The sequence below is a fragment of the Grampus griseus genome, assembly GCF_964374135.1.
Source record: "Grampus griseus genome assembly, chromosome: 14".
Classification (NCBI taxonomy): Eukaryota; Metazoa; Chordata; class Mammalia; order Artiodactyla; family Delphinidae; genus Grampus; species Grampus griseus.
Window position 1 is genome coordinate 64,586,799 of NC_139008.1, and position 15,395 is coordinate 64,602,193.

Below are 15,395 nucleotides of genomic sequence, written 5' to 3' on the forward strand. Positions count from 1 at the left end.
TGGCATATGCATTTTTTCTCTCCTTGCCCCTTTTCTGAGCATCACTATGGACACACAGACTCTTATTTACTCGGTGTTTTACAATTACTTGCAGTAATTATTCTTTTGATGCTCAGAATATACTAAATTTAGCCAGTAGAAGCCCCTTTGGGCTGGTTCCATTGTTCTTTTGATATAGTACCATTAGTCTTTAAGACTACTTTGCTTTCCATCTTAAGATGTCCCAGTCAAGCCTGTGCTCTTACGTACATTACATAACCTTTCCTAGAGGGATGTATATGCCTACAGAGGGCTCGGAAAACTCTGAGAAAAATACAACAGCAAGAGCAGACGTATCACTTCCTTGTGGTTATCAAATCCAATTCAATTTGGGGAATGAAAGGATTTTTAAGACTATCAGGTCTAGCTACCCATGCTGATGCTCAGAGCTTTGCTACAACTCCCCAATATGTGGCAATTCGGTATGTGGCCTAAACACTCTGACCCACAGGGAACTCACCTCACTTGAGGCACCCTATGCTATCCCAGGACCGCCTCATACTGGGCTCCTTATAGTTCCCACCCATTAGTTCTCGTTTCTCTCCTCGGAGCCTATGGGTCTCTGTGAGAAGCTCACACCTAAAGGTAATTTCCTCTTCTGTTCCCTCCCTCATATTTAAACAAGTGGGTTTATTTCCTGGATGTGACTGGATTGACTTTCCAAATACACTACCATGACTCACAAGGCCCTACTGCCTTTCAAGGCCACTTCATATACTTATATAAAAATATGTAAATATAGTATGGGCTGGGATTGAAATTTTTACATAAATGGGTCCTGAAGTTCATCTCACTCTTTCCAGTCTTGTTCACCACATATATACGGCTGCCAGCAAAGCCAATTCTACTCCCTAGAATTCTGCATCTAGTCCCTCATCTCTCCATTTTCCCTGACACTGGTCTGGGCCCCCGACCAAGCCCTCTGACTCGATCTAGTACAGTGGCCTAACCTTTCCCAACCTCAGCTCCCCCTCACTACACTCCATGACAAAGGCTGCTGCCAGAGCAGTCTTCCTGCAGCACTCCCAGCTCCATAACCTTCAATTGCTTTTTATCTGCAGTGTCTACCATAGTGTCTAGCATACTGGACTTGGGATGCTCAGTACATATTGGTAGAGGGAGGGACTGAATAAAGTGACTGGTTGAGCTGCTTGATTTCATGACTCAGTTGTGCTGTCCATTGTTGTCAGGAGGAAATTTCCTTGAGTTTTAAACAAAAGCTATTTTACTTAAGGTAGTATTTGGCTTAACAAACAGTTTAAAATTTTTTGGTCAGTTCACGTGTATGAGTAAACATATTTTTATAGTATGTATTTAATAAATAGTTGCACAAAAATTTGGTTGCATGCATTCTTCTTGGTGCTCAAACTTTCTAAAGAATTAACTGTAAATATGAAGCCAGAAAGAAAATACCAACAGCATATTGTTATGTGGGAAAATGTTTGCATTCGACAAGAATCTAAAAAGAAAATCAAAGTAAAATAACTTCACAGTATGATGGTACATCTATTAAATTAGCGATCATAAATTGAATTTGAAAAGCCAATGCTGGCGACCTGGGAGGAAGTGGTTCACTTCACTTCAGACACTGATGGTGGGCGGCACTGCAAATTGGCTCCCGCTTTCTGGTGAACACTCTGGTCTTGCCTCATAAGAACTATAAAACTTCTCACACCTTTGGATCCAATGATTCAGCTGGAGGAACACACCTTAAGGAAATAACTTAAAAACAAATGTCTATACTATTTGTATTAGTGACAACTAGGGCACATCTCAAATTCCCCAAATAGGAGAAAGATCAAGCTAAACATGTATCATTGTGTACATCAACATCAACACAAAGATACATGAAGTCACTTAAGATGACAAGTACATGGTCTATTTCAATAAATGGAGGTATACACTCAGTTTCAGCAACAGTGTTTATAATTAAGAACAAGGGTTCTGAAAGCAGACATTTCTTGGTTTGAATGCTGGCATTGCCCTCCATACGCTTTCAAGAAATGTTTCTCTTCTAAGAATGGATTTGGACCATGCAGGACCTGCAAGCAGTTACTTGCTCTTGAGGAGATGTGTGTATTCTTATTTGAGTAGAAAAGACATTAAGGTTAGAGAGCAGGCTCTTGCGTCAGACTACCCAAGCTCACCTCTTGGCAGTCACTTGCTGGCTGTGTGACCTCAGGCAAGTGACTAAACCGCCCTACATTCCAGTTGCAATTCATGTGTCTAATATGGCTAATACTAGATGATTATATGGCTAATAATATGACCTACCCCATAAAGTTCTTCTGAGGTTGAAATGAGAAGATGCCTATAGAGTGTTCAGCATAGTGACTGACATGTAGTATGTTCTCAGTAAATGTCAGCAGTTTGTATTCTTCAATTAAACTACTGATCACCCACTATGGTCCAAACATTGCAAGAGGTGCACCCACTACATTTCATCCATGCAAGAACCTTACGAGGTGAGTGTGGTTACACAAAATAGTTAAATGGGCTCAGAGAAAGATCTGTGAACATTAGGTAAAAAAAGGAGAATGCAAGATGGTTGGTAGATCCCGATTACAAACATGAAAATGAAACGCACTGACACATTTGCAATGATATGTATAATTAGAACGTAATGATCATTAGGTCCACTTTGTTTAAAGTTAGTCAAGTTTCTTTGTGTTTTCAAGTAGAAGCAAGCAAATGTGAACTGGGGACCCAGTCCTGTTGCCTTTATTGTGCCTTGCCCTTCTCTCCCCTAAGCAGGGAACAGGCCACATATTAAATGTCACCTGAGTGTTGGCTTCTGACCAGCAAGTGCTTACCTGGAGGAGATAGAGGAGTCCTGGGACAAACAAGGTGAGTGGGTAAAGAGACTGGTATGTTGCTAAGGCAAGAAAGATAGCACTGAGGAAGGCACTACCTGTAAAAAGAAATAAATATATGGAATAATCCAGCCACATCAATTAGGATTAGATTCAGCAACTCCCCAAAACAAGAAACTTTCCATAACTGCTCAAATACCTCAGATACCTGTCAAGTATCTCCTGGTGCATAAGATGCTAATAGCAAACTCACAGGAGTGGAAGGATCTTGGCTTGATTTCTGATGAAAGGAAACCAAGGAAGTCAAAACCACTTACCTTTAGCAACCTGAGATACCACAGGTATATTTCTTGTAAAATTTTCAGATCCAGAAAGATTTTACAAAACTTCAGCCCGAAGATGAATAAAGGAATCAAGTCTGTTAACATCCATGTCCTATTTAACTTACCAATTGATTAAGCCTACAATTATTGCTTATGTCATTCAGAGCTGTGAAACGTATGCTTTTGTTTGTTGCAACATCCCATCACTATTTTTATAACATCCCTTCCTTATGTACTCTCTTCAGGCCATATGTTTATTATTTTTTCAAATTAAAATATATTAATTTTAATTAATAATGTCCCTATTCCCTACATAAAATGGACCACTGTAGAATTATTAAACATGATGTTATAATTTTCAATGACAAGGAAAGATGTTTATCATAATCTATTAATTGAAGATCATAAAAGAGATACATACTATAACCCCTTTTTAAAAAAATGAATAAATACATTTTTAGAAAAACTAAAAGGTGGGAATTCCCTGGCGGTCCAGTGGTTAAGACTCTGCTCTTTCACTGCTGAGGGCCCAGGTTCGATCCCTGGTCGGCGAACTCAGATCCCACAGATTCATGGTGCAGCCAAAAAAAAAACACCTAAACTAAAAGGCTAGGCCACAGATTTCAGTGTTTTTCTCTGGGTGGTTGGAATTATGGATGATTTTTCATTATTGTTTCTCTGTATTTGCTAAACTTCCTATAATAAACATGCTTTGTTTTTGTCATAAGAAAAAAACTGATATCTTGTCTCCCAAGGCAATAGAAATAAAAGCAAAAATAAACAAATGGGACCTAATCAAACTTAGAAGCTTTTGCACAGCAAAGGAAACCGTAAACAAAACAAAAAGACAACCCATGGACTGGGAGAAAATATTTGCAAACAATGTGACTGACAAGGGATTAATTTCCAAAATATATTGTACGAACAGCTCACACAACTCAATAACAAAAAAACAAACAACCCAATCAAAAAATGGGCAAAAGACCTAAACAGACATTTCTCCAAAGAAGACATACAGATGGCCAATAGACACATGAAAAGATGCTCAACATTGCTAATTATTAGAGAAATGCAAATCAAAACTACAATAAGGTACCACCTCACACTGGTCAGAAGGGCCATCATTAAAGAGTCTACAAATAACAAGTATTGGAGAGGGTGTGGAGAAAAGGGAAGCCTCTTACACTACTGGTGGGAATGTAAGTTGGTACAGCCACTAGAAAACCGTATGTAGGTTCCTTAAAAAACTAAAAAATAGAGTTGCTATATAATCCAGTAATCCCACTCTTGGGCATATATCTGGAGAAAACTGTAATTCAAAAAGATATATGCACCCCATGTTCATAGCAGCACTATTTACAATAGTGTTGCTATGTAATAGTGCTGCTATGTAATAGTGCCAAGACATGGAAACAACCTAAATGTCCACCAACAGATAAATGGATAAAGAAAATGTGGCATACATACACAATGGAATACTACTCAGCCATAAAAAAGAATGAAATAATGCCATTTGAAGCAACATGGATAGACTAAGAGATTATCATACTAAGTGAAGTGAGTCAGAAAGAGAAGGACAAATACCATATGATATCACTTATGTGTGGAATCTAAAATATGACACAACTCACAGACATAGAAAACAAACTTACGGTTACCAAAGGGGAAAGGGGGGTGGCAGAGGGATAAGTTAGGTGTTTGGGATTATCAGACACAAACTACTATACATAAAATGGATAAACAACAAGGTCCTACTGTATAGTACAGGGAACTATATTCAATATCATGTAGTAAACCATAATGGAAAAGAATATGAAAAAGGATATATACATATGTATAACTGAATCACTTTGCTCTACAGCAGAAACTAATACAACATTGTAAATCAACTACAATTAAAAAAAAACTAGATGGATGTAAGAAAAAAATATTTTTTTAAAAAACAAACAAGTAGCTATTCCCTTTCAGATGGTTTAAGACAACAGAGTACCCTAAAATCAAGGCTAGAGAAACCCAGTTTACAACAGAGATTTTAGAGTGGCCCAGAAATCAGTAGAGTTCAATTGATGGTCCAAGGCTGGTATCTATAATGATAATATTTCATCAAGTAACAGTGCTCATGGTCACTCTTATTAGTGTGGGGTCAACTTTTACTGAAAACAATAGACATCTTCTCAATAGTGTTCCATAAAAGAAGGAATTATTCACTCCACACAGTCCAGGGAATTTTACCCTCTCCCAACCCAGCTCCCGAGACAAACAGAAGCAGATGTTCCATAGGACTTTTCTGCCCACCAAAGTGGTGTATATACAGTGGTTTGACTTAACGATTTTTAGATTTGATGATGGTGCAAAAGCAATATGCATTCCGTAGAAACCATACTCCTAATTTTGAATTTTCATTTTTTTCCCCAAGCTAGCGGTATGCAGTACATATTCTCTCGTGATGCTGGGCAGCTGCAGCCGCAGCTTGCAGTGTGCCACTCGATCACGAGGTTAAACAACTGATACACTTACAACCATTCTGTACCCATATAACTATTCTGTTTTTCACTCTTAGTACAGATTCAATAAATTACACGAAATATTCAGCACTTTATTATAAAATAGGCTTTGTATTAGATGATTTTGCCCAACTGTAGGCTAATGTAAGTGTTCTGGGCACACTTAAGGTAGGCTAGGCTAAGCTAAGCTCTGATGTTCAGTAGGTGAGGTGTATTCAATGTAGTTCTAACTTAGGATATTTTCAACCTACAAGGGGTTTACTGGGACAGAACCCCATCATAAGTCAAGGAAGATCTGTACTTGAAACATCTAAGAGCCACCCTGGAAGAGGGAGGGTTACAAATGTGACTACTTCATAGAAAAGTAAGTGGAGAGAAAAGAACTTTGAGTCCTCCATCCCTCAAACCAAGGAAACTCACCAGCTAGAAACAATTCCTGGTTGAAAGAAAGTGGAAGGAAGGCAGAGAAAGGAGGAAGCTGGAAGTAAAAGACCAAGGACAGAACTCTATGGGATGGGCTATTTCATCACGTTGGTTAGTGTCAACATGATGTTCTGTATCCAGGGTACTTGTAACTATGACTGAGCAGGGACAGATCATGCCCAGTCAAGCTGTGCTAACAGCAGAGGTCCCCACACACCTCGAACCAGAACTAGGTCAACTCTGAGACAGGGAGATGGCAGTGGTGGGAAAGGTGCTATTCTGGAGCCCAACAGCTAGGGTGGACTCAGAATTCCTTGGCTGGGCCACAAAGTTGAACGATATTTTGGGGGAAACCAGCAAAGAGAGGGGAAAAGCTGGAAAGAACTTTTAAATTCAACACTGTTTTCTACAGAGATTGGTGGTGGTGGGAGTGAGAAGAGGCCCATGTGTCTGTTAACAGAGGAAGGATGATGTTCCAGTTCCATCCATTCTTACAAATGTGGTAGAAACAAACACAGGACTTTCACCTCTCTCTCCCCCAGGAGACACCAGGGAGTGAAATAAACACAGCCACTTCCTGCCCTAATTGCCTGAGATCAGTAATTACTTGTCTGGAGCAGCTAACCATTTACAAGGTCCAAGAGAGAAGAAACAGCTCCTAGCTAAAAAATTGACTTGTGAGTTTTAGAATACTTGCTCCCAAGATCAGGAAGAAGCAGGCTTCCTTCCTTGGATGAAATCATTAGGAAGGAAAAATCTGTTCCTTCTGCTAGTCTACCAGTAAGTGGCATCAGCATCTCCCCAGACACCTCAGCTATTCAACGCCCCTCCCACTCTCACCCGCCTTCCACTAGTCACCATGCCCTGTTGACCCACCTCTGAAACATCCATCACTGCAGTTCTCACTCTCACCGTTTCTCACCAGGAGTTTTCAGCAGCCCCTTCCTTCCTTCTCCTCCTCAATGGTCTCCCTGCCTCCCTCCCATCCAGTCCATCCTCCACAGATGTGCTGGAAGGATCCTTCTAAAACACCGTTTAAACTACTTACTCTGACCTTGTGCAAAAGCAGCCAGACAACATGTAAACAAACGTGCAAGCTGTATGTGAATAAAACTTTACTAAAAAAAAAAAAGACAGTTTAGATTGATTCAAGCCCCTCTTTAAAGACTTCTGAGGGTTCTATTTCATCTATCAGATTATGTCCAAACTCCAGCAGCAAACAAGACCCTTCACTATCTTGGTCTTATTTCTCCAGCTTCATCTCTCACCATCTCCTACACATCCTCTGTCCTCCAGCTACACTGGATCATTCCCCAATTTCTGAAAACATCATGCGTTTTCATTCCTCTGTGTCTGTTATCAGGCTATTCTTAGCTGTCCTTTCCTGCCCTCCTTCTAGTAGAGACCCATCCTTCAGTGACCAGTGAAATGTTATTTCCTCTAAGAGGCCTAAGCAGAGAAGCTAATAATAGATTATAGTTAACATTTATTGATCACTTACTAGGTGCCAGGCGCCTATCTTCTGTATGTGAAAGCTCTATAGGTGAAGAAACCAAGGCACAGAAACAGAAGGGCTAAGTAACGTATCACATTAAGTAATGGTATTACTGAGCTGATTCTAGTGCCCATTTTCTTAATTCATTCAATGCTCTCATTCAATACTGACACTGTCTTCTAATAATTTGCTAATGTTCCTCTCTCTCCCCATTTGTCTGTGAGTTTCTCAAAGGCAATAAACCTCTCAACTTAGAATCTCTAGCACCTACCACAGTGCCTGGCACACATGATGAATGAATGAATGAATATCATTCAGTGATACACGTGAAATCCTTTTTAAAAATCCAAGTAGGAAACCAATGTTCTTTTTTTAAAAATTGAGATATAACTGACACATAACATTATATAAGTTTCAGGTGTACACATAATGATTTGCTATGTGTACATCTTGTGAAACGATCACCATCATAACTCTGGTTGAAACCAATGTTCTTGAGGAAGGAAAACTTATGAAGTATAAAACACAGAGTACTTTGTGACAACCTAGACAGGTGGGATAGGGAGGGCAGGAGGGAGGCTCAAGAGGGAGGGGATATGGGGATATATGTATACATATAGCTGATTCACTTTGTTGTACAGCAGAAACTAACACAACATTTTAAAGCAATTATACTCCAATAAAGATATTTTTTAAAATAATTGAAACAAAAAACACAGAGTAATGAAACATGGGAAAAGCACAAGATAAATCTGACTCTTGAATAAAACAGAGCCTGCAGCATAGCAGCTGAGGACTTGTGGTAGGGAGCCAGCACAGAGAATGTGGAGTAAACTATCGGATGGCTGAGGCCTCTGGTCTGGGGGCAGAAAAGTGGTGCTGCAACAGTCAGGAGCCTGGTGTGTGGGATGCTGGGGCAGGTGTGGATGGGGCACATGTACAGTCTGAGCAAAAGTGAGGGGGAGGATGGAGGCACACAAGAGACTCAGACAGGGCTGACACGTTTTTTTAAAAAAACTAGAAGAGGCAAGAAGAATGGGTTAGGAAGGCAGGAGGAGGCTATGTGCTTGGGGCAGGGTCAGGGAAGAAAAAAGTAAAAGGTGTCTTCAGATATTTTAGATGAACCATGCAACACGCCAACATTTCTGGAGTGTCTGCCCTATGCCAAGCCGTGCTGGGTGCGGGAGACTGGTGACTCAGACAGTCTCTGTCCTCAGGGAGCTCCCAGTAAACAATGACAAAATATGGGAGGAAAGTACAAAGGAAGTATTTGGAGCGCATCAGGGGAAGCTGACAACTGAGTTTTGAACAATGAGTAGATGAGGCCGGCAGTCCAAGGGAAGAGCATGTGCACAGGCAGGAAGGCGACGGAAAGAATGGTGTGCTAGGGGTGGAGGGGCAGAGACTATAATTAGCTCAACATGGCAAAAACAGAGTTGGAAGGAGTGACTGGAAGAGGGTGAAAAAGGGGCTTTTGTGGATGTTGGTAACATCCCTGTTTCTTAATGTGAGTGTTGGTTACTCATCATTTTGTGAAAATTCATTGAATTGTACACTAATGATTTGTGCACTTTTCTGTTTGTGTTATACTTCAACAAAAAAGTTATAATCTAAAAAGTCTCAGCAAGCAGGTAGGTAGGGGTCACATCGGGGAAGGCTTAGCTTGCACAGTCAATCAAACACATGTCTACAAGCCTAGACATGACATCTCAAATAATGTCTGAAGTGGCAGCCTCATTTGGGCAAGAGCTAGGGCATCCTGCTCATCTAACCAGGAGGAACTATACCAAGAAGACTGTGAATTTTACCAAAAAAAGATATAATCTACCATTTATCTGCTAGAATGGCCCAGATACCCAGTCACTAGATTTCCTGTACAAGCTCTAGTCTTTGGCCTTATCATAAGAATACTAAAGTAAATCAGTCAAATGTATATGTGCACTGGCTACAGTATCAGGGAATTTCATTATCTATCCAATCTAGCTTTGAATATGTCTTCCAACTCTTTTTTGGTGTCAGCATGGCGGCCACAAGCCTGGGCAAGACCTGTAACACTCTGCCTCCAGGGACTGCACCTTGAAGTGACTTGGGCCTGGGTGGGTGGCAGAGCTACAGGACAGAGGAGGAATGTAGATGAGGTGGAGCTATGGAAACTGGTTCAAGATAAGGAATTCAAGTAGAATGAGCAGAGACTGGGTCACAGACAGTGACCTGTACCAGAACTGGCAGTAGGACAGATAGGAATGTGGTCAAAAGGGCTGAGGTCTCCCAGGACACTCAGAAGAGGAAGTTGCACTAGGGCCTGAGAGCAAGCAAGACTACTGGGCAGGAGGAGGGGCTAGGGCCTGGCCCAGTGTTCTATACTCCTTGCCAAGTGTTCTTTCAACAGCACAGTCTTTCTCAGAGTAGTCCATCCACATCAGTGATGATGATGATGACAATTCTCTGAGCACATACTCTGTTCCAGCCACGACTATAAGCATTTTACATGTATTAAGTCATTTAGTCCTTCCAGTAACTCCACGGACCGGATAAAATTACCATCCCCATTTCACAGATAAGTAAACTGAAGGACAGAGACTTTATTTGCTCAGGGTCACAAAACCAGTGAATGGTGATAGAATTTGAAACCAGACAGTCTCATTCCAGAGCCCCCAATCTGTAACTGCAGCACTATGCTACCTTCTTGATTCTCAATCTATGGCTGTACCATAAAAATCACAATAAGCAGAGCAACTATTTGTTGAGCGGGTTTTGCTAAGGAATCATGCTAAGCATTCTGTGTTTCTTATTTATTCCTCTACTAATCCGTGAGGCAGATCTTATCTCTGGAATCAAACTGAAGCTCTAGAGGCTGTGTGATTTGCCTGAGGCTACAGCACAGGTAACTAGAACCAGCAGGTTTTGGGTTGATCTGACAAAACCCCAGGCTGCTTCGTCCTAGGGTCCTTGGGCCTTTGGGTCCTCTAAGACCCTCTTCATGGGTAAGGCCTCATTTATCGCAGAGGAACCTCATATAGAAGTGATGGGCTCATCAGAGCTCAGGTTCATCACTCTGCCATGTTCTTCCAGGGCTGGGCTCCAGGAAGAGAACCTCTCATTTTAACCTTCTCCCAGTTTTCTCCAGAAAACTCAGGAAGGGGCTTCCCTGGTGGCGCAGTGCTTAAGAATCTACCTGCCAATGCAGGGGACACGGGTTTGAGCCCCCTGGTCCAGAAAAATCCCACATGTCGCGGAGCAACTAAGCCCATGAGCCACAACTAAAGAGCCTGCGCTCTAGGGCCCACGTGTCACAACTACTGAGCCCATGTGCCAAAACTACTGAAGCCCGCGCACCGCACTTAAGAGTAGTCCCTGCTCATTGTAACTAGAGAAAGCCCGCACGCAGCAACGAAGACCCAATGCAGCCAAAAATAAATAAATTAAATAGATAAATTTAAAAAAAAAACAAAAAAACCAGAAAGCTCAGGAAGACCCTGTCAATTCTGAGGGATCTTTCATTTATTTTATTTTATACAGCACATTCTTATTAGTTATCTATTTTATACATATTAGTGTATATATGTCAATCCCAATCTCCCAATTCATCCCACCACCACTCCCCACCACCTGCTTTCCACCCTTGGTGTCCATACATTTGTTCTCTACATCTGTGTCTCTATTTCTGCCTTGCAAACCGGTTCATCTGTACCATTTTTCTAGGTTCCACATATATGTGTTAATATATGATATTTGTTTTTCTCTTTCTGACTTACTTCACTCTGAATGACAGTCTGTAAGTCCATCTACATCTCTACAAATGACCCAATTTTATTCCTTTTTATGGCAATATTCCACTGTATATATGTACCACACCTTCTTTATCCATTCATCTGTCGATGGGCATTTAAGTTGCTTCCATGACTTGCCTATTGTAAATAGTGCTGCAATGAACATTGGGGTGCATGTGTCTTGTTGAATTATATTTTTCTCTGGGTATATGCCCAGTAGTAGGATTGCTGGGTCATATGGTAATTCTGTTTTTAGTTTTTTAAGGAACCTCCATACTGTTCTCCACAGTGGCTGTATCAATTTACATTCCCACCAAGAGTGAAAGGGGGTTCCCTTTTCTGCACACCCTCTCCAGCATTTGTTGTTTGTAGATTTTCTGAAGATGCCCATTCTAACTGGTGTGAGGTGATACCTCATTGTAGCTTTGATTTGCATTTCTCTAATAATTAGTGATGTTGAGAAGCTTTTCATGTGCCTCTTGGCCATCTGTATGTCTTCCTTGGAGAAATGTCTATTTAGTTCTTCTGCCCATTTTCTGATTGGGTTGCTTGTTTTTTATATTGAGCTGCATGAGCTGTTTATATATTTTGGAGATTGATCCTTTGTCCGTTGCTTCGTTTGCAAATATTTTCTCCCATTCTGAGGGCTGTCTTTTCATCTTGTTTAGTTTTCCTTTGCTATGCAAAAGCTTTTAAGCTTCATTAGGTCCCATTTGTTTATTTTGGTTTTTATTTCCATTACTCTAGGAGGTGGATCAAAAAAGATCTTGCTGTGATTTATGTCAAGTCAAAGAGTGTTCTTCCTATGTTTTCCTCTAAGAGTTTTATAAGTGTCCGGTCTTACATTTAGGTCTTTAATCCATTTTGAGTTTATTTTTGTGTATGGTGTTCTAATTTCATTCTTTTACATGTAGCTGTCCAGTTTTCCCAGCACCACTTATTGAAAAGACTGTCTTTTCTCCATTGTATATCCTTGCCTCCTTTGTCATAGATTAGTTGACCATAGGTGCGTGGGTTTATCTCTGGGCTTTCTATCCTGTTCCATTTGACCTATATTTCTGTTTTTGTGCCAGTACCATATTGTCTTGATTACTGTAGCTTTGTAGTAGAGTCTGAAGTCAGGGAGTCTGATGCCTCCAGCTCTGTTTTTTTCCCTCAGGATTGCTTTGGCTATTCAGGGTCTTCTGTGTCTCCATACAAATTTCAAGATTTTTTGTTCTAGTTCTGTAAAAACTGCCACTGGTAATTTGATAGGGATTGCATTGACTCTGTAGATTGCTTTGAGTAGTACAGTCATTTTCACAATATTGATTGTTCCAATCCAAGAACATGGTATATCTCTACATCTGTTTGTGTCATCTTTTTTTTTTTATGGTGCCAATTTTAAATACCGTTTTATTTGACATTGCATTTTCCACTTACAATACAGTGCTTGTAAAGTGCAGTGTTATTTCCTTTCCCTGTGCACATATTCCATGTTCAAGTATCAAGAATGCCGAGTTTATTACAGCAGCTCAACTTTAAAACTGCCATGGAATTTGCTACAAATTTGGGTCCTTCAATGTTTTGTGGAACAATGCTGAATCTATGCTAGGTTGGCTTAATCAACCTCTTCAATGGTGGGCCCAGAGGAGGCACCAGCAGATGAAGGAGCTCCACCACCAGGGAAGCCCCCGGGCATTCCTCCTGGCATTCCTCCTGAGCTCTGGTACAGCTTGGTAATGATGGGGTTGCAGACTTTTTCTAGCTCCTTCTGCTGATGTTCAAATTCTTTTTTCTCTGCAGTCTGGTTCTTATCAAGCCAGTTGATTATTTCATTACACTTATCAAGAATCTTCTGTTTGTCCTCATCATTAATCTTGCCTTGAAGTTTCTCATTGTCAACAGTAGCTTTCATGTTGAAAGCACAGGATTCAAGAGAATCCTTCGAAGACAACTCATCCCGCTGCTTCTCATCTTCAGCTTTGTACTTCTCTGCTTCCTGAACCATGCATTCAATGTCTTCCTTGCTCAAACAGCCCTTGTCATTAGTGATGGTAATCTTGTTCTCTTTTCCTGTGCTCTTATGCACAGCAGACATTGAGGATGCCATTGGCATCAATATCAAAAGTGACTTCAATCTGAGGAACACCACAGGGGGCAGGAGGTACGCCTGTGAGTTCAAACGTGCCAAGCAGGTTGTTATCCTTGGTCATGGCATGCTCACCTTCATAAACCTGAATGAACACCGGGCTGGTTGTCCAAGTAGGTTGTGAAGGTCTGCGTCTGCTTGGTGGGAATGGTGGTGTTGCTCTTGAGGACAGTCATGACTCCACCAGCAGTTTCAATTCCAAGGGAAAGAGGAGTGACATCCAACAGCAGCAAGTCTTGAACATTTTCAGATTTGTCTCCAGATAAAATGGCTGCCTGGACAGCTGCACCATAAGCAACAGCCTCATCAGGGTTGATGCTCTTATTCAGTTCTTTCCCACTGAAGAAGTCCTGTAGAAGTTTCTGATTCTTGGGGATGCGGGTTGAACTACCCACCAGGACAATATCATGGATCTGAGAATTGTCTAGCTTGGCATCCTGAAGGGCTTTCTCCACAGGGTCCAGTGTGCCACGGAACAGGTCAGCATTCAGTTCTTCAAATCAGGCACAGGTAATTGAGGTATAGAAGTTGATTCCTTCATAAAGGGAATCAATCTCAATAGTGGCCTGGGTGCTGGAAGAGAAAGTGCACTTAGCATGCTCACAAGCAATACGAAGGCAACAGACAGCCTTCTTGTTCTCACTGATGCCCTTCTTGTGCTTGCACTTGAACTCTGCAATAAAATGGTTGACCATCCAGTTGTCAAAGTCTTCTCCACCTAAGTGGGTATCTCCAGCTGTAGACTTCACCTCAAAGATTCCATCCTCAGTAGTGAGGACTGACACATCAAAAGTGCCACCACCTAAATCAAAGATCAGCACATTTCTTTCTGCTCCAATCTTTTTGTCTAAGTCACAGGCAACAGCAGCAGCAGTTGGCTCGTTGATGATTCTAAGTACATTGAGCCCAGCAATAGTTCCAGCATCTTTGGTAGCCTGACGCTGAGAATCATTAAAGTAAGCAGGTACTGTGACAACAGCATTAGTAACAGTCTTCCCAAGGTAGGGCTTCTGCTATTTCCTTCATCTTTGTCAAAACCATGGATGACACCTCCTCTGGATAGAAACTTTTTGTCTCTCCCTTGTATTCTACTTGAACCTTAGGCCTGCCTGCATCATTCACCACTATAAAGGGCCAATGCTTCATATCAGGCTGGACAACAGATCATCAAATCTTCGTCCAATGAGGCGTTTGGCATCAAAACCCATGTTGGTGGGATTCTTGCAACTTGGTTCTTTGCAGCATCACCAATCAATCATTTGGTATCAGTAAAGGCGACATAGCTTGGGGTAGTTTGGTTCCCGTGATCACTGGCAATTATTTCCACCTTTCCGTGCTGGAAGGTACCCACACAAGAAAAGGTGGTGCAAGATCAATGCCAACTGCAGGTCCCTTAGACATGGCTGCTGAGCGCAGGCCCGGGTCCCCTGGAGGAGAAAACAGCAATCTGGAAAGCTGCTGCCGTGTTCAATGAGACCTGATTGTGTCTTCTTTGATTTCTTTCATCAGTGTCTTATAGTTTTCTGAGTACAGGTTTTTTACCTCCTTAGGTAGGTTTATTCCTAGGTATTTTATTCTTTTTGTTGCAACGGTGAATGGGATTGTTACCTTAATTTCTCTTTTTGATCTTTCGTTGTTAGTGTATAGGAATGCAAGAGATTTCTGTGCATTAATTTTGTATCCTGCGGCTTTACCAAATTCATTGATTAGCTCTAGTAGTTTTCTAGTGGCATCTTTAGGATTGTCTACGTATAGTATCATTTCATCTGAAACAGTGACAGTTTTAATTCTTCTTTTCCAATTTGTATTCCTCTTATTTCTTCTTCTTCTCTGATTGCCGTGGCTAGGACTTCCAAAATTATGTTGAATAAGAGTGGCTAGAGTGGACATCCTTGTC

The 15,395-nt window shown here is 41.2% G+C and overlaps 1 protein-coding gene and 1 pseudogene across 5 annotated transcripts in view; both read right to left on the reverse strand.

Moving 5' to 3' along the window:
* Positions 1–15,395, reverse strand: part of PIGU (phosphatidylinositol glycan anchor biosynthesis class U) — a 125,230-nt gene that overhangs the window by 64,845 nt on the left and 44,990 nt on the right. For all 4 annotated transcript variants that reach the window (XM_082669482.1, XM_082669484.1, XM_082669483.1 and 1 more), the window contains exon 7: positions 2,853–2,950. In XM_082669482.1, coding sequence (XP_082525608.1) covers positions 2,853–2,950 — 98 coding nt within the window. The remainder of the gene's footprint in view (positions 1–2,852; positions 2,951–15,395) is intronic.
* Positions 12,942–14,899, reverse strand: LOC309832318 (heat shock cognate 71 kDa protein-like; annotated as a pseudogene). The gene has a single exon. The product of its transcript is annotated as a heat shock cognate 71 kDa protein-like (transcript).